The sequence below is a fragment of the Mchenga conophoros genome, linkage group LG10 (assembly GCF_057382185.1).
Source record: "Mchenga conophoros isolate Kocher_MC1m ecotype Shallow Benthic linkage group LG10, M_conophoros_male_GT1.1, whole genome shotgun sequence".
In the NCBI taxonomy this organism is placed as follows: Eukaryota; Metazoa; Chordata; class Actinopteri; order Cichliformes; family Cichlidae; genus Mchenga; species Mchenga conophoros.
In genome coordinates, this window is record NC_140535.1 from 25,492,026 (window position 1) to 25,512,465 (window position 20,440).

The following is a 20,440-nucleotide window of genomic DNA, read 5'->3' on the forward strand; positions in this document are numbered from 1 at the left end:
TATATAGCACTTTCAGACAACTCACAGCTGAAAACAAAGTGCTATACACTTTACATGAGATAAAACCAATACATTAAATTACGTTTTAAAAATAAACTAATAATTGAAATTAAATTAAAACAATAAAATCAGTTAATTAAAACCTAAGTTAGTAACAACAAGTTTGAAATACTCTGCTGGGTTCCTAAATCAATAGAGGCAGAATCACAAGGTCTGCTTGGACTAAACACGATCACCTTTGTTTTGCTTGAATTACATTTTAAAAGGTTTTGGGCACATCCAAGTTTCAATATCTTCTAGACATGACAGAAGCGATTTAATACAGAAGGCATCTTTCTGCTTCAGAGGCAGATAAATCTGGCAGTTGTCGACATAACAGTGGAAGGATATTCCATGCCTTCTAATGATGGTTCCCAAGGGCCATAAATATAATAAAAAAAGAATCCTACAATCGAGGCCTGAGCAGGTCCTGAGGGCAGCTGCGTGGAAGACTCCTCCAGCGGAGGCAGAAGGCTGAACGGGCCCCTCGGACCATCCAGCAGATTTAGACAAAGGCTGGCACGGTTCTCCAGAACCCCCAGCAGGAACAGACGAAGGCTGATGCGGTTCTCCAGAACACCCAGCGGGAACAAACGAAGGCTGGACGGGCCCCTTGGACCCTCCAGCAGAGGCAGACACAGGGTCAGCAGGTATGGAGACCCTTGACTGAACAGATAAGTGAGCTGCGGGCAGAGCTAATGGCAGCTGGTGAGTGGGCTACAGGCTGAGCCAGTGAGTGGGCTAACGGTTGAGCTGCAGGCTGTGCCACGAGCTGAGCTGAGCTGCTGACAGGGTAGGTGACCAAACTGCAGGCTGAGCAGATAACTGAACAGATAACAAAATGGATGACTGAGTCAGAGGAGCTGGTGACTCAGCAACAATAACAATAACACTGAACCGAAGGCATCACAGCAGGTAACTGAACTGCAGACTGTGCAGAAAACTGGGCCGGTGACTGAGCCACTTTTTCAATGTTCACAAAACTCACTAAACAGGGAGTGCAGGACAGGAAGCTGTCAAAGAGCACCACCTGTATGTGCTGCTTGCAATTGTCTGCGGCATGGATTATGCTCCTGCAGTAGTCCCATAGCTGCGCAACCTATTCCTCCTCCGAGGCAAACCGTGAGTCTGCTGGGTCCATGTTGTGGTCATGTCGTTCTGTCCTGGTCTGTGTGCAGGCGGGCAGGAAATGGACCCAATGTGCAGATTCACAGAGGCACAGATATTTAAAGGGATATTGTTAGGGTGTATGTTTTCTTCTTTTTAAGGTTTGGTATTTGTATATGATAACCATGTTATTCTTGGTGAATAGCTTGCCTCTTGATGCCACTGTTCTGACCATTATTTTATTAAAACTCCCCATGGAATTCCTAATGGTTGATAAAAATTTATGGCTTGTAGGCATGACATTTTTCACCTTCTACTATAAAGGGGCAGTAGGAATGTTTGGGGCATCATACAGTTGCTTGCCTTTCTTACAAACAAATATAATAACGAATTAAGCCAAGAGTGAGATTGACAGTTAAAAACCACAGTTTCTTTCTTTTTCTGCCACTGTCTCATCTGCAGCATTAATGTGAAACTAACAGGCCCATAAGAAACTTGTCTAACCTCTGGCTTAAAATCAGTTAGACAGAACTTTGAAGACTTTAACCAAGTACTTCAAAGTTCTTACAGGTAAGAGGAAGACAGCTTCAACCGTCTGTGTGTTGAAAAATAGTAACACACCTGCACCATATTTTCTTGTTAGTAATGTTAACAGCATTGTAACAATAGAAATAGTAATTAGTTAGATTACTCGATACTAAAAAAAAGTAAAGCCTTTAGTAACATTGTTACTCTTAATCACCATTACTTTTAACTGTTACTTTTTGTCACCTCATATCCTGAATGTGGGTTAGTCCTGTATATTAATGCTCAGTAAAATCTTGATCCTGAATAGAGGATAAAAGGTGCAGCTGTGGGAGCAGCAGGCAGTCAGACAAAAGTAAATGGAGTCATTCTCCAAATCAAGGCCAACTCATTGGTCTGCTGCAGTTGTAACCCAATTATTCCCAGGCCACATGTTTTCAAAGAAGGGGTGTAAGGCAGAAGGGAAAGCCCTCCTTTTTTCTCCTGCAGTCACCCCATAAAACACAGAGGGTAGAGAAGCAAGGAGAGAAAGTAAATGCTGGCATGTAGTCGTTTTTTCCCATCTGTGCACTCCACTAATGCCTGCTTTATTTAAGTGGTTCATGTTGAGGTAACTTGTTAATGAGTATCTGGTGGAAATTAATTTATTCCTTGTTCAGATGTAGCTATATACTCTACTGAGAATAAGCATATTTAATAATAATGTGAGTGGATCTTCAAAATAGACATCTAAATAGCTCATGGAGAAAATGAGTAGAAAAAGTTTATCAGCAATAATGCTGTTTGAATAATTATAACCATCATAAGTAACCAAATCATCTCAACATGTATTTGCTCAAAAATTATTTTATTACAACAAACACATCTTTAATCATCCAGACAAAGGAAAGCAACAGTAGATAAGTTGAGGCATCTCTTCTCTGAAAGGTGTGGAAATTCATAAAGTGGACGTGGTGAAACGTCAAGAGCGGTTACACCAGGAGGCTTTTCTGTGGGACACATGAAAAAGGCCACTTCATCGTCCAGGGAAGAACGGTCATATTTTAGATCTGGATGCAGGACCTTATGAGTGTCCTTTGACTGAGGCCAGGCATCAGCAGGTGGAGGACTTGGTGGCAGTGGAACCTCATGAGGCAGTGGGCTGATACACCTTGAATCACTGTATTCAGAAAACACAGGGGACGGTGGAGGACTTGGAGGCAGTGGTACCTCATGAGGCAGTGGGCTGATACACCTTGAATCACTGTATTCAGAAAACACAGGGGACAGTGGAGGACTTGGAGGCAGTGGTACCTCATGAGGCAGTGGGCTGATACACCTTGAATCACTGTATTCAGCAAACACAGGGGACGGTGGAGGACTTGGAGGCAGTGGTACCTCATGAGGCAGTGGGCTGATACACCTTGAATCACTGTATTCAGCAAACACAGAGGACAGTGGAGGACTTGGAGGCAGTGGAACCTCATGAGGCAGTGGGCTGATACACCTTGAATCACTGTATTCAGCAAACACAGGGGACGGTGGAGGACTTGGAAGCAGTGGAATATTAGCCAGGAGGCTGAGAGGCATCAAATCAGACCTCTTGTGTTTTAGAGAATGAGGTGAAGCATATTTCTTTTCAAACGGTGGAGGACATGGAGGCAGTGGAACATCATGAAGCGTCAGCCTAATGAGCTTAAGCATTAACTCTTCCTCTTCATCACCTACAGACCACACTGTTGAACTTGGATTCTTTCCACAGGGACCAAATGCTTCAACAAGTGGAGGACTTGGAGGGAGTGGAACCTCATGAGGCAGTGGGCTGACACACTTTGGATTCATGTATTCAGCACACACAGGGGATGGTGGAGGACTTGGAGGCAGTGGAATATTAGCCAGGACACTGAGAGGCATCAAATAAGACCTCTCGTGTTCAAGGAAACGAAGGGAAGCATACTTCTTTTCAGAAGGTGGAGGACGCGGAGGCAATGGAACATCATAAGGCAGCCCGCTGATACACTTTTGATCAGTATTGTCATCATTTACAGGGGATGATGGAGGACTTGGAGGCAGGGAAAGATCCCACGTCATCAGCCTCATACGTTTAGGAGGCGGTAAGATCCCCACATCCTGGAAGCAGTACTTGCTGCACACATAACAAGAAAAGTCAGCAGCTGATTATTTTTGCAACATATGATGGAAACAGATGTTTTAATGTCCTTTTTTTTTTAAATTGAAAAGCAAACATACCTGTCACTGCTGACATCTGAGCTGCTTTGTGAGTTAAACCTCTTAAGATGTGGATTTTCCTTTAAAAAGTTAAATATTATTATTGTTGTTGTATTTTTCATTAAGAATTCACATGATTTAATGTTTAGAAACAGACACAGTGAAGAGTAACTTACCACAGCTCGAGCCATTTTAGGCATCTGTCAGGAGAAAGATCCACGCAGGATTTGGTTTCTCTGTGTAACATTACAGGACAGTTGCCATACATTTTCAAGTCAGTTTCAACAATGTATATCCAATCAAACTGTATCATTACAGCATTGTTTAGGTGATTAAATACGAAAGAAATGAAGATAAAAACAGGAACAGCTGGCAATCAAGGTAAAACAACCTTATGATCAGGTCTTAATCATTAATGTTTAACAGTAAATCTTTCAATCCTTACTTCAGTGACTTGTTTGAAGTTTCTGTGCTTGCTGTCGCAGTTTTGTGTCAAATAGTTGTAGTTTTTGAACAAAGTTTGCAAAGACTCCAATGTTGTGTCTGTTCAGAACCAGTGTAATGAGGAGACTGAGTGCAGGTTTGGAATTGTCAGTTACAGAAGAATGCAGCAATGTTTGAATTTGAATTTGTTATTCTTATTGTTTTAACAACAATAACTACCAGGATCATGCCATAGCAACACAGTGATGCCCAATCAAATGTCAGATACAAGGGATCTGACATTACACATCCAACAGGACAGTAAAGCAATGGGCATCAATGCAACAAGTCAGGCCTTAAAAAATACCTGAGTTATATAACAGCACACTGACAGTGTCTCATAAACATGATATTCACTTCAATTAAATTTTAATTAGATGGGCAGATCTGTCCAGAGCAATATCCCAGCAATTTAACTGACTTGATGCTATACTCTGATCAGGAAGTGATTTTTTTTTCTTTTTTAAATTAAATAATCTTTCATTTAAAAACATAATAATTTTTGAGCAGTGTATTTAAATTTCTAATAATAATGTAATTTTAAAAATTACATTATTATTTAATTTTTGCATTTTTGATTATTTTTTCTCCTTCAGTACTTTTTTCATATTTCACTTTGCTCTCACTCATGCTTGGTTATATTAATGTGCATGTCATCTGTATATGGTAAAGTGCTTTGTTACGTCCTACAGAGCAGGAGCTTTTCTGGGGGCTTGTCTTCTCCTGTTTTTTTGCTTATTTGTTGGCTTGTTTTGTTTTTTCCTATAAGCTACAGTCCAATTAGCCCGTCTTGAATCAGTGGAAGCTTGAGAAGTGACAAAAAAACCCATCCTTCACCTCTGTCTCAGCCAGTGGAAGCTGGTAGAAATCATGCTGGACGTTAGAGAGAACGAGAACCCCCCAATGCATTGCAATGTTTTGCTTATCCTCAGAAAATGTCTTTGGAAAAATTTAATAAAAATTATTTTAATTATATCTTCTAATCCTTTTCCATGGCAGATAGGTTGAATTCTCAGTCAACAGGTACAAAGAATTTAAGGGAGATGCTGATTTTTTGCGGACTAGGTCCCTTCATGGAATGTACAGATGAGTGTGAATGAAATATAATAGTTTTGTAAATTGTATTTTACATTTAAACACATGAAAAAACAGAAAAGTGCTGAGGGATACTCTGATATTCATGAGAAGTGAGAAAATGTACGTGTATTGAAGAAAATGAAAAACTATATTAAGAAAACCTGGACAAAACAAAGAAATGAACAACTAAAAAAAAGAGTGCTGGCTCAATATAGATGAGATTACATAACTTCTGGGGAATAAAAGGATGTGGTTTCAACTACAGTGTTCTGTGGTCTAAGTAATGTTGTGAGAGTGAGTTTGAAGAAATTATGTGCAAGTAAAATCTTCACCCATTAAACTCTGCTGTTCTATTTCTTTTCTTTCTCAGTTACTTCCTTCAACCCAACAAGTGACAGATGACAGATGTTTTCCTTCATGAACTTGAAAGAAAAAAAATGTGGTAATTTTTTTATTCCACTGATAAACAAAAACTGACATGAAGAGCTGTCACTGATGGTTGATGCCATTTAAGTCTTTAAAGAATTAGTTATCAACTGGAATATCTATTTTTATACAGGAAAAGCACACTTTACCAAAATGTACTTAAGGCCATGTTGCACTAAAGATGGAAAAAACAGGCAAATGTAAAACACACTGTCAGTTTATCATTACTGTTTGTATCTAATATGAAACCTTCACACTGTTAGTTAATAGAAATGCCTTTGGCCCCATCATGTGGTCAGTGCTGATCACTGCATTAAATGCAAATCAAGCTTCATCTTGTCTCAAATTGTTCTTTCCCTGTACTATCCAACATTATAGATGTCGACATATTGACACAGAGAAATTGATAATAATAAAGTAATACAAATAAAGAAGAAGAAGACGAAAAAATCAACTTGTGTATTAAGGAAAAGGCAGCATTATTCTGTTTATCTCTTGTGCTTGCTTTTGTTGTAATGTTTTTTATGGTAAAACACACAAACACAGCATGAGGAAAACAAAATCTTTATTGTACTTCAAAAATGGGACATAATGACAAATGTCACTTTTCAAATGTCTTTTTTATACATATCAACAAATATTCTTATTACTGCTGCATTTGTGTCACATAGAATATTTTTAAAATGTTACTTAGTCAATTAGAGCTATTTCCACAATGAAACAGGCTAATGTGTAAAGTCATTACAAGCTGCCTCATGTGCCCTTCATGTTTTTTGTATTGTTGCTTGATAAGAATATGTGAGCATTTACTATTATGGATCATCTACTATGATTCGTAATAGTGAACAAACAAGCCATTGTTATGCATGGTACCGATACTGTAGTTGCACACTGACCTCTGTGCAACGGCAGCAGTTGTTTAGCAGTTTAGCAGCTCAGTGACCACACGACCTTGTGGTTTCTAAGGTTGTGACAATCAACGCAGTGAAGACCAGCTATGATGCTTGAGGCACAGCTCACATCTTCTCAACAAAACACAATGTAAGCAAAGCACCAACACTATTGAAAAAAGGCTTTGTTTAATCCGAAATTTTGATTGGGGCTTTTACAATATTGTCAATATTGTTGTTGTTATTTACTTGATATATGTCAGTATGCTTAAAAAAGGTGAATGAAGATGAGCCCAGAGAAAAGAAGGCAATACCTTTCTTATTACATGAAGAATACCTCTTCATGTAATAAGAAAGTAACATCAATTGCAGATGTCTTACTTTGATAGGAATCATCATTGTAGAGTTTCAGCTAAGTTGAGGTCAGATATAATGTTTTGCGCAAAAGTTAAAGTTTTCCTGTGACTTGAGTGATGTTTTCTTTGTATAGAAGTTTAGAGTTAAAAATGTTATCTGCAGCAACATCTGAAAGAAGTAACACAAGGAATGTAAATGTGGTGTAGTCACATACTGTTACTATTGCATTTATCTGGGACTCTCCACCATTTGTCCTTAGAAATGAAGAAGCTTCTCGAATGCCAGGTGAAACGTCTTCAAGCAACTTACAGAAGTCCAGAAGCTTTTCTTTCCAAGCTCCTTAGACTATCTATCACTATAGCTGACTGCTAGATACTGAATCCAGACGCTCCTGTTCCAGTTGTGTTAAGAATGTTATTTTGAGGACTTTTTATTTGTTTGTTTGTTTTTTAAACAAAGATATACCACTGGATACTTATGAACACACCTAAAAATTGAATACCATATGATTTATCCCATGTAGCATGTCTGTCTGTGTCTGCCTGACACCAACTGCACTGGGTAGTGGATGTCTTAAAATAGGCTTAAGTTACTGTTACTCGACCTGGTGATATATACTGAAGAACAGCGTGGCAGACAGCCTGAACCTGTGCTCTTCATCACAGGATTAATGTCAACTGTTTATTTTGCTTTTTTATGTCCTGCAATGTACATTTGTCAATATAATCTGCATCACAAAAGTTTGTGAAAAGAAGCAAAAGGAAGTATCAGTTAACAGCCTGGTGTGAAAACCACATTAGATTAAAGTCACAACTCTTTCTTTTTTTAGTGTGTCGGCTAAAGACACACTGACATGTATGTTCTGATGTACTGCGTGGGAGACAGCACGAACCTGTGATCTTCATCTCACGATTTAGGTCAAAAGATAGAGAAAAGTCTGTTCACACACATTTATGTATAAACATTTGCTACCACAGGAGTGAAACAAAAATCACATGTAAAATGTGACAGCTGCAACTGATGGCTTGTCTTTTTTCTCAGCAGCTTCAGAAAATCAGCCATTTCTGTGCACATAGTTACAGATTTGTCTCCACATTTATAAATCATTTACTTTTAAATCTGAGTGAATTTCACAAGATCTTGCAGATCACGTGCTCTGCATTTTCCTGCTTTTAGTTAACTGTAAAAACTTTGGCTCCACCATGTGATGAGTGCTGATACTATGCGTTTTTACATTTACTACTAAAGGTTACAGCTTTTACTAGATCATCACAAGAATTATCACTAATCACCAAATAATACATGTAAAGGAAAACACCGATTCTTGTTTAATGTAAGGGTTATTATAGCGTTGTCCCTTTCTACATTATGCTTGACTTAAATGTAATGGTTTGTATGATTGAGATACATACAGAGAATAAATGTAACACTTTGAGACAGATTTATGTAAAACATGAGGAAAGCACAGATTTTATTGTAGTTAAAAATTGGCATGGGATCACAAAACCTGACAAATATTACTGGAAATCTAAATGTTGGTCAACAAGCTTCAAAGCATTTATTATCATTGCATTTGAAAAGACAATGAATTTTAATTGCATCACCAGGTTGCCGACCAAACACACATTGTTATACGTGTCTCACAAAGTCCATTTACTGACTTTTTCATACATGTCAAGCATATAACATAAATTATTGATGAATTTATGTCACTTTACACAAGCTATTCATATCAATCACACTTTTCATTAAAATACTGCTTAGAAGAACTGCCTGCAGGGGAGTTTGTGCCTTTCATGTTTTTGTATTGCTTGATGTCTCTGTTGGTTCTCAGTCATCCAAAACACAAGCCGAGCAACAAAGCATATGCTGTGCAGTACAGAGAACTCTACATTGGAGAAGCCGCATAGCCACTCGACAAATACGTGACACAACATAGAGGAGCCACCATGACAGGTCAAGACTCAGCTGTACCTCTGCACCTAAAGGACAAAGTCACTCTTTCAGGGATACCAATGTTCATATTTTGGACTGAAAAGACAGATGGTTGGTTTGAAAGAGGAGCAAAAGAGACCATCTATGTCCACTGTGAACGACCACCTTTGAACAGAGCGAGCAGCTTATGACACCAACTGTCAGCTACCCACAATGCAGTCCTGAGATCCCTCAATAGGTCACATGATAGGGTAAAGGTCTTTCAGTGGTTTCATCCAAAACCTCTGATGGTAATGGCCCACGCCTTTTTACACACTATGGCTAATGTCATGTCGCAGATGATTAATAGTGGGTCAATGATCACCTCCTAAGGGTTAGATAACTGGGACTTTCCACCTGATGAGAGGTAAAACGTCTTCAAAAAAATTTAAAGCTTCTTTTCATGATCTTAGATCTCTTAAGTCTCTGATTAACAGCTGTGAACAAACAAGCCAGTGTTTTATGCATTATACAGTTTTCCTTTCTCGATGACGTCTGTGCAGCTTAGGTAATGTCACATGGTTTAGAGGTTTAGCAGCTCAGTGAATACAGGATGTAGTTTGTGGTTTTAATGTCATGACAACACAGAAAAAAGTAACCATGGTGCTTCACTGTGTTTTTATCTCAAACAAAAGGCACAGCCCACGTCTGCTAAACACAACACAAGGAAAGCATCATCACTGACCAAAGCCTTTTATTCAATCTCCAAGGTTAAATGTAAAATGTTGGTTGGAACTTTTACAGGGTTGTTGTAGTTTATTTAAATTATGTGAAATAAAATGTAGTTCGAATATTAAGTATTAAGTATTTAATTTAATTTAATTTAATATAATATCTCATTATATTAAATGCCTTCTAAATTCCTTTTTTATCCCTTTATGTTTTCTTCAAAATTAAAGTAATCCAGTGAGTACTTGTAAAATATGTTTACCTTTACATTAACTGCACAGCTGGAACTGCTAAACTGGCATAGTTTTATTAGCTACTTGACCAAAAGTCAACGTTAACTTTCATCTTGATTTGAAATAGGTGGTGTTTCTCTTGTTTCTCTTCCATCCTGCTTCAGTCTAACCTCTGAGTAGACAACATCCACTTCAGCATCATCTGAATGAAGTAGAAAGAGAAATCTGTGTCTTGTGTAATCAAGGGAGATTAATATTGTACATCAAAAACTTGTAGCAAGAAAGTTTTCACAAACATTCACCATGACACAATATTTGTAGCTTTGGCTCTGTACATTACCACAGTGGATTTTAAATCAAATAAAAAACTGTGATTGAAATAAAGCATTTAGTTTTAATTACCTTTAATTTAAGGCATTAGGCCCAAAATTGGATAATTATTAGGGGTGGCAATTTAACGCGATAATTGTGATTAATTAATTAGAAAAAAAAGGGGGAAAACGTATTTATTCACACTTTGCATTTCAAGCAAAGAGGAACTTTTGTTAATGTTGGATTTCCTGGTATACCAATTACACTGATACACACATCAGAGCTACGAGGAATCAGAAGAAAGCATGTTGCTGGGACTGATCGGAGGCAAATTTCATTTCAAAAGACTACCTGACAGAAGCCTTGAAAAAAAGCGTGGTTTTGTGCAAACTGTGCAAAAACCTTATGGTACCATCTAAATGCAAAATATGTTGCAGCGAGCACAGAAACTGTGGGAGCTGCTAGCTCCAGCAGTGTCAGTTTGAGTATCAACAATTTAACCTTAACTTGATGAAATGACTGGCTTCAGGACCAAAATTAGCAAGTCAACATCAGACAAACTTACAAGTTCTCTCGCAAAATGGCTTGCTCTGGACTGTAGACCACTATCAGTGGTAGAAGATAGGGGGTTAGAAAATTTGCTACAGTTAGCATCAGGTGATCTAACTTTCCAGCTACTTTTACTTGAAGACTATTTCAAGTAAAATTCAACAGCTTCATGACACTGAAAATCAAACAAAATTAGATGCATTACAGACAGCCCTGCTAATGTGGAAGAACTACACCAGGAGCAAACAAGACTGGGGCAACAGAAAGAGCCACTTATACAGGATGTTTCCACACGGTGGAATTCAACAGTGGATATGGTTTCTTGTCTACTAAAAAATCAAGAGGCTGTTTTTGCTGCTTTGGACAAACAAAAGCACAAGCTAGTGATTTTAACTCCATCAGAGCTGGTAAACCACAGTCCTTGAGCCATGCAGGTAAATAAAACTATTTTTTAACTTATTGTTACTGTTTCTTCAAAAAGATCCATAGTTAACAGTTATTGTGTAGATTAATAATTACTTTCTTGAGCTGTCTACTACAGATTTGTGACTGAGCTTCTTGGAGGTGAGACATATGTCTCATGTTCAGTGGTTTTACCTGCTTTCTGCCACCTGCATCACACCGTGGAGGTCTCCAATTATGACTCAAACTACATGGTGAAATTTAAGACTGCCTTCACAAAGGACCTATCCCAACGTGTAGCTACACTCAACCATCAGTGGCTCAAGATAGCTACTGTGCTTGACCCACGCTTTAAGGATTTCAAGTGTGTTGCGAGGGGAGAGTGAGAAGAGGTTTGAACCAGCCTTGAGGCCCTGCTGCAGGAATAGTGTAAAGATGCCACCACAAAGGAGCCAGCAAAGACAAAGTGCCTCCTCCTCTCTTCATTGTCTTTAGACTCTGATTCAGATGAAGAAGCCCTGAGTAACAGGGCCCTGAGTCTGTACAGAGCAGAATCCACCATCAGCGACAGAAAGACTGCCTGCTGCAGTGGTGGTCAGTCAAGCAGGGACCCACCCACAGCTGTCTGTCCTGGCCCACAAGTATCCTGCCACTTCTGTCCCATGTGAGAGACTGTTCTCACTTGCAGGTCACACGTTTCTACCTTATTTTTTTAAGAAGAAAAACTGCACTTTATCTTGAAATTTTTATTATTATTATTATTTAAAGACAATACCACTTTGAAAATGTATGTAAAGGACTTAAAATAGCACTTTCTTTTTAAGTCTGCCCAATTTTGGCCAGGGATATTATTTTTTGTTTCTCTGTTTTGAATTTAAATGCAGTTTAAACCCTATTTTTTCTTTCCAGAAATTAAAAGAGGTGGAGTTTACAGTGTTAATGTCCATGTCTATTATTTGATTTGGTCACCTAATAAAACCCCTTTAAATGAAAAAGTATGGCGCCTTGGGGCAAATTTTCTTGTGCAATTAAATGCGATTAATCAAGATTAATTACAAAGCCTCTAATCAATGAATTACACAATAGATGGAAAAGTAGCATCATGACCAAGTTCTGTTTCTATTTTATTTCTGGAAAAATGAAGCAGACATCATATCTAAAGTCATAACAAAGCTCTAAATTTGTATTTTATAGCTTTTTGATGTAATTTTAAATATAATGCTCAAGTAGATGTCAGTATAAGTAAAGGAGGCCATCATTCTGTGGAAAAAGCACAGAAATAAACCAGAGAGATGGCAAAACATTTAGGAGTGGCCAAACAACTTTGTACATTCTTAAAAATGTACAAGGTTGAGCTGCAGTTGCCATCTCAAATATACCATTCTTCTTCTATCCAAGAGATATTCTCTGACCCCCACCTTGATCCCATCTGTGATGTGTCACTCCAAAGAACACGTCCCTGCTCTAGAGTTCAATGGTGGTGTGCTTTACACAACTGCTTGCAACACTTTGCATCAACACTTTGCACTGGGGCTTGGAAACCCATTCCATGAAGCTCTCTATGCACTTTTCCTGAGCTAAGCTAAAGGCCATGGGTTGAAGGCAGTCTTACTGCAAGACTGAAGTATAAAACTGATCCTTACACTTTAAATCATTTTAGTTTTCTAGTAAATTTTGGTTCTCTGAAAACGAGAGACTGGAAAAAAAAAAAACCTCCACTGGCCAGTGGTACCCTCAGCGTCAAGGTAGATAGACCTATGTTCTAACTTTCCAAACACGTCACTTTGTTCTCAAAAGTTATGATTTTTTTTGTAGATACACGAAAGATATCAATTGCTTTATTCTCGAGTTATCACAATGATAAACCCACCTGCCCACTGCTTGTCAGGATGACAACAATAACCCATCAGCCTTTTACAGCTGAGGAGAAAATGACTGTAATTACTAAACATTTAATAAAAAGTTTTGTAAAACTCATTGAATTAAAGGTGAAAATCAGCATTTCAATCACATATTGATTATTTTACTAAAATTTTACTAAAATCCCTTGTGGTCCTGTACAGAAGCAATACAAATAATGGCGCTTACTGTAAAGGTTTTATAACAATTTGACATACATTCATGTGTGGTACTCACTGAGATAAAATTGATAGCAGCAATATAGTTAATTTAAAATATTACCTTCATTAACAGTCATAGTGCCAGTCTTTTGGAATTTCCGGACACCAAGAAACACAGCCAGAATGAGTAGAATGGCAATGCTTCCTACCACAGCCACAGTCACGACACAGTGGTCAGAAATATTACCTAGAAATTGAATACATTAAGAAGAATGTACTGAGAAAATGGGGATATAATGGCCTCAAGTCACTTGCAATTTATGCTTCAGTATCTATAAGGTAATTGGTCTATAGACATATAAGATTGATTTTTTTTAACTCAAATAAATAACTTAATTAGAACAATGCCTATGAATACATAAACTAAACAAAATAATTAAAAATATAAAATAAATGAATATCTAAGTAGAACATTTTTTTATATTACCTGTACATCTTATAAGGTGGATGATGGTTTGTTGTCTGCTTATATTGTTCTGGACAATACACATTAGCTTTCCCAGCAGTTGACCATGTAAGCTGATGGTAACATTTGAAATGTTGTGGTTTTCTGAAATGTTGGGTTGGGTTTTTATCAACAAGTTATCATCTAATAAGAAGATGAACTCTACGTCATCTCCTTCAGAGGAGCAGCTGACTTTCCTTTGTTCTGGCGACGAACACACCTGAGATACAGCTGGTTTTGACACAGGAGCTGAAAGACAAACATGTGGTCACATATGTATGCAGTACAAATTGCAATTTAACATCCACTGCCAGCTCTGCAAACTATCATATATGTCTTCAGAAACTCTGTTTTTAGTGGTACCTGGTAAGTTATTCTAGTTTTTACAAAACTGAATTTTGCAAAAAAAAGAATTATCTTTGGGAGACTTTGTCAGCATAGATAACTTTTAAAAACAGATCTATGCTACTTTTGAAAAATGTTACAGGTTATTAATGTCTTTGATTATCCAAAGATATATTTTAGCTTTACAACACATTTAACATGTTCATTTCTATTACATATATTTTACATTACCTGTACAGCTTGTAAGGTGGGTGATATTTTGTTTTCTGCTGACATTGTTTTGAGCAACACATGTCAGGTTTTTCATCAGTTGACCAGGTAAGTTAATGGTAACATTTGAAACGCTGTTGTTTTCTGTACCGTTGGCTGTAGTCTGTATCAACAACTTATCATCCAAAGACAAAATGAACTCTACTTCATCTCCTTCAGAGAAACAGCTGACTGTCATCTGGTTTTGTGACAAACACATCTGCGTAACAGCTGGTTCTGACACAGGAGCTGCAAAAACAAACGCATAGTCACATATAGACACAGTATCAACTGCAATATGACATTCACTGCTACTCTAAGGAGTGTAAATACATATCAATACAGGCTTTATGTAAGTGCTTACTCATAGCTTACTTATATAAAATGTGTGCATAAAATGAATGATAATTTTATAACTCACTTACTAATATATAACCAGCAATAAGAACAACGATAAATGCAATCTATAAACTGTTCATGTAACTACCTGCTTTTTAAATTTCTGGTTTTAGCTCTAAACCACATTTTGACATGTACATTGTTATTACACAGATGTTATTCAATAAGTCAATAAGTTGTTGGTCTTACCGAGTATATGTAGATGGATGTTAACTGTGTGCAATAACACACCGTCAGTAGAACTGTATGTTTCCATGCTGTACTCTCCAGAGTCATGTTTTGTTGCTTTGTTGAGCTTCAATGTTCCATTTGTGGAGACTGTAGTACGATTCTTGTATTTTTCATTGAGACTAATTAATGTATCATTTATTAAGGTTAAAATTTTTTCTGTACTCTTTTTCAAGCTTGTCTTCATATGTGGTTTAGTAGGTATGTAAAAAACGAGTGGTTCTCCTAAAACTCCAAAACACGTCTGGGGTCCAGGTTCAGTTAGATTGCATTCTGAAGACCCTGGTAAGAAAATGAATAAACAAATGTATACAAAGAGGGAAATTAATAACTATCATGTAATTGTACTAAACAGAAATCCATAAACTTTGTATCTATGTAACCGATTAATAGTTACTGACAAAATCCACGTGTATGGAATTTGAGAAATAGTATTAATGACACTGTTGTCTGATGTACTGTTGTACAGCACTATATCAAAGAGAAATGTTCTCTCATCAGACAAAACATTTAAATGCTTTAACCTCGTAGGACCTGGTCCACATATGTGGACATCATTCAACATTTGGGTTGTCTAGACCAAAATGCTGAATTTTACTCTACAAGGCCTGATATCCACTTACGAGGACATTAGACTGCCACTGAACTATTAAAATTTAAAACGAAGGTCCTCATCTGTGGATCTCATTTTTGTCAAAAAAAAAAAAAAATCAGGTAAAAAATAAAAATCTTGTAATTCTTTGTTTTTACATTCATCGGGTCCCAATCAGCCCAAATAGCAAAGAGAAATTAAAAATGCATGCCATGAAAGAGTTCTTAGGAGGTTAATAATGACTTAACATTGTAGATTTGTTTTGTTCTTCTACGTACTGTTTAATAGTTGAAGCGTACCTTGTGCCACAGCGGTCATTGCTGGAGTTGCGATGATGATGTAGATCAAAATCATCTTCTGTTTGGACAGAATCAGATTATTTTGCATGTGTAGTGTACTATCAAACGTGTGGATTATCTACATATTGGATAAATAGAAACTATTCTTACTTTGGAAAATAATGCAACAACTATTGACATACTAGACATTTGCATGCTTTTTAACTAATGTCGCCATAACAACAGTCACTCACCACATTTAAAAGAAGATCACTTCTTACTCTCTGGCATGTGAATTCACCACTGGCACCTGGATGGTATATTTCTGGTCTTTTTTCCCTTTCATGAAGAAAATCGAGGAAGACATTATTTGCCTTCAGCACAACCAGACGACTAGACTCAACGTAAATATTAAATAAACTTGTTTTTATATAGCACTTTTCCACTTGAGCACTCAAAGAACTTTACAACATGTTTCATACACACACAATTTTTACTATCTTACAGTTGCACACACATTCCAACTCTGACAAACACACTGGGAGAAACTTGGGGTTCGGTATCTTGTCCAAGGATACTCTGCAGACTGGAGCATTCACCAATGTTCCAATTAGGAGATGGCCTGTGCTACAGCTAATCCCGTGAGAGCAGTTACCAAGCTTTATGTCACATTCAATGGGTGTTCATGTTAGCCCACAATGAATTAACAGGAGTCACTCTCTGACATTAATCAACAATGCTGCTTCTTGCTTTTGTTTGTGCACTTTTTATTTGCATGTACCAAGACAAGAATGCACATGAACATGATGATGAGAACTGGATGATTAAAAATGCAAATATCCAAATTAGATTATAAGATATAGTTGACATGTTCATCAAAGATCTTCCTGAAACATTTCCACAACATAAAGTAATTTAGCAAATATGTAGTTACAAAACAGAAGGATAAGAACAACATGACATGTTTAGAATCAAGTGCTAACTGTAAATACCCAGCGGTACAACAGTACAACGTTTAGTTAAAGTTCTGTGTGCATATGTGTGGGTTGTACCTGTATGTCAGACACCCACAGTATAAAACTTCCTATTATTTTAATAAGTCAACAAATATAATTGTTATATTAATTGTTATATGGCTGATAATTATAAATATCTAGCTTAGAAAAACATTTTTATTCTTTACTTTGGTTTTTTTCTGTGCTCGCTGGTTGAGGCTATCCTATCAAACAAAATATTACTACTTTTAAAATCTTAGTCTGTTTTCAAATCGCTACTTTAAGCTTAAATTTTGTAGTTCTGGTCAACAGATTTATGACATATTGTTTGAACTGTGGACACCAAAGCTATGGTGTCCAATCAAAAGGGTTTCATAACATTTCTTCTTGTATCATCTAGTATTTTTTACAATCATAATCAATGGATCTTTGAAATCTTTTTAAAATTGTTTTTATAGTACAGTAATTTCACCGATGAGAATTAAGTTTAGCATTACTTACCAGCACCTGGAGTTCTTCTCTGTGGCGGCAGGCATGATGGGCTTTGGGCTGCTGTTTTTGTCTTGTGGTTTGGACAGAAATGAGTAAACATGTATTTAAAGTCATGTTAGTCTTACTCAAGCAATTAGTGTCTCATCATACTTGTCTTTACTTATACAAACATGTAAATATAGTAATTAGACAAATTAGAGTATTGCTTTTGATGATATTCAGACATTTTATTTCTCATGTTCTTAATATCAAGCATTTTTGAGCTGCTATATGGATGAAATTTAAAAAGAGTAACTTTAACTGTAGCCCAGAAAATCATCTCAAGGTTAAACTGTTGGTAACAGAAGAGAATGCTTTAAGGTGTGCTTTAAAATGTATGCAAAAAGGGTTCATTTAAATCATGGAAAATCATGGAATATGTCCCAGATAATCCCATATTATATTCTCACTAGACAGACTGTGATACCGCATGCTTCTCTGAATCTCTGTAAACCTACCAATAAAGCACTATATGCTTTTAAAGGGATTTTATTCTCACATCCTGCAATTTGAATTCATCAACATGGTCTACAGCAAGTATCAGTTGACACCCTAATGTGGGATGCTAAAACTATGTTAGGTTAAAACCACAGCTCTTTCTATTTTAAATTTGTTGCAGATTCACTGCCTCATTTTAGTTTATGTTTAAAAATACAAATAAAATCTACTAGCACACCCACACAGAGTGAGAAAGACAGGGGTACAATATCATATAAACTGCAAGGAGAGAGATCTGATTATAATATATTAAGGTTAGTTAAATGATCTGGTATAAAAGTAATAGAATAATGTTAGTGTAGTTAGAGTTGTTTATACTTTTTGGAAAATTACTTCACAAAGACACAGTGAAGCTCCTTCCGATCGTCTCTATACTTTTACATCAACTCCCTGAATGCAAACTGTATCTGTAGTGCTTTTTCTTGGCATTACGCTTAACTGTTGCTCACTCGTCATTTTCTCTCTTATTAACCTAGCTGCAAAACTTTCCTTTATCATCATGGTATGGCTCATCGACTTCATCCTTCTGTACGTTACTAGATTTATTAAAAGACGGTACCAGTGCAATTCTCCATTCCTCAGCCATCCTCTCACTCTACAAGATTGAGTTAAAAAAAAAAAAGTTAAAAAGTCTATTTTTTTCTGTCTGTCTTACACGGATAGAATCAAATTATCTGCAACACACTGCTGTAATGTTTTACTATTAGTTTCAGGTGCATCACTCTGGTGCTGAACCTACCAGTTTGTTCATTTCTGTCACTTTGTATATGGGTTTGATAGCTGAAGCATAAACTGAGCTATCAGTTGTTGCATTAACAATAAGAGTCCAGTTTTTACAAAGCTATACTATACTTAGACTAAAAAATGACATAAACATGTACTTACAGCATACATGTCCTTCAGCCTGTGTAGTCTCTCCATGTAAGTCTGCTATATATGTATGTAACTAGCACTTGGTGCATACTAGGCAGCTGGTGGCTGAAGTCACTAGTACTGGCGCCACCTGGTGATGAGCCTGTAATGCTTCATCCCAGGGTTAATATTAACAGACAGTCTGTTGAAAGAAGCTGTAACTCAGGATTTTTTATGTGTTTTCAGTGCTTTGATGTCATGTCAGCTAGTAAATTATTAATTTCCATTTTATTTTATTGCTTCCAGTTATTTGTACATAACACTGGATTCATGAGGTGAGTGCTGATCCCTGCATTTCTTGCAGCTCAAATTTCTCAAACTGTTTTTACATTTACTACTAAAGTTTACAGATTGTTCCAGAATATGACAGAACCACTAATCAGAAACTAATATAAGTAAAGGAAAACAATCATTCTTATTCACAAGTTGCAGGTTGATACATATAATACTGAGACTCTAAGCTGCAGGCAAAAAGCTGTATGCACTGAAAATACATGACTTAAATAACAAACTGTAATAGAAGCAGAATTACAGCTATTTCTAGAGTAAATCTTTCATGTTTTTTGTATTGTTAGATATAATAAGTAGGCATTTTGTCATCTGCTGTGATTCTTAATAGTAAAAAAAACAAGCCAGTGTTATGCAAGACACATGTATAGTATGCACTTTCTCACCGTGTGCAACTAAGTTAGTATCACATGATTTCATTGTTTTACGGTCATGACAGACACAGTGAATATTAGCTAAAATGCTCAAGCTATGAGATGATGGTTGATGCTTGACTCTGCTGTTGTCTTAGAGAGGCACAGCTCACCTTTGCTGTTATCTGCTATATATACAAAGCACAGCACAAGAAAAGCACAAACACTAATGACCACAGCTTTTTAAATCTCCAGTGTTATATGTAAGATGTTGGTGAGAGCTTCTAACTGAAACTGCTAACTTGGCATGAACAGGTTTAAGACTGGTGCTAGGTCAGAATGTATTAGGGGAAAGCTAACTTGCATCTTGATTTGAACGTGGTGTTGCTTTTCTTGTACGCTGTTTCACTTTAACATCTGAGTAGATGATGTCATCTTCAGCATCATCTGAAAGACATAGAAACAGAAATTGATTTTTTAGGTAGTCAAAAGATTTTACAATTATATATGAAAGACTTAACAATAATGTTAAGATACTGTCAGATTCAAAATCTTTTGGACAGTTTGTGCTATGTGCACTACCACAATGGATTCTAACAAAACAATCAAAATATGACTGATGTCTAGATTTAAACTCAAGGAATTTAACAAAAGTGTTGCATCAAATTTTTTACGAGTTGAATCTATTTAACCCTGATGTTAGATGGCATCCCAAAGACCCTGATGACAGTATAAGTGATGCATACCTCCACCTCAGAGGCTCAGAGAGATCCCTCATGTAATCCCACCCCCACTTTGACCTCCTTCCTCACACTGCACTACTGTCTCACTATCTTCGTACATGTCCTGCACCACCCTCATAGGCTGTATCCCAATTCAGGGTCTGCAGCCTTAAAGTACGCTGCCTCAACGGTCCTCAAGGGCCGCGTACTCAAAGACCGCTAAGGCCGGAAGTG

The 20,440-nt window shown here is 37.0% G+C and overlaps 2 protein-coding genes across 2 annotated transcripts; both read right to left on the reverse strand.

The window, feature by feature from the left end:
* Window positions 1-2,508: 2,508 nt before the first annotated feature.
* LOC146566035 (uncharacterized) lies at window positions 2,509-4,459 on the reverse strand. The gene is made up of 4 exons (XM_085289560.1): window positions 4,325-4,459; window positions 4,056-4,115; window positions 3,901-3,959; window positions 2,509-3,796 (listed from the first exon to the last, which is right to left on the reverse strand). The coding sequence occupies exons 2-4, from the start codon at window positions 4,077-4,079 to the stop codon at window positions 2,539-2,541; spliced, it is 1,341 nt and encodes a 446-aa protein (XP_085145686.1). The 5' UTR covers window positions 4,080-4,115; window positions 4,325-4,459; the 3' UTR covers window positions 2,509-2,538.
* Window positions 4,460-9,873: 5,414 nt separating this feature from the next.
* Window positions 9,874-17,456, reverse strand: LOC146566036 (uncharacterized). Its single transcript, XM_085289562.1, has 8 exons — window positions 17,404-17,456; window positions 16,162-16,246; window positions 15,929-15,986; window positions 14,999-15,319; window positions 14,393-14,659; window positions 13,799-14,065; window positions 13,433-13,558; window positions 9,874-10,190 (listed from the first exon to the last, which is right to left on the reverse strand). The coding sequence occupies exons 1-8, from the start codon at window positions 17,436-17,438 to the stop codon at window positions 10,090-10,092; spliced, it is 1,260 nt and encodes a 419-aa protein (XP_085145688.1). The 5' UTR covers window positions 17,439-17,456; the 3' UTR covers window positions 9,874-10,089.
* Between the last annotated feature and the right edge of the window lie 2,984 nt (window positions 17,457-20,440).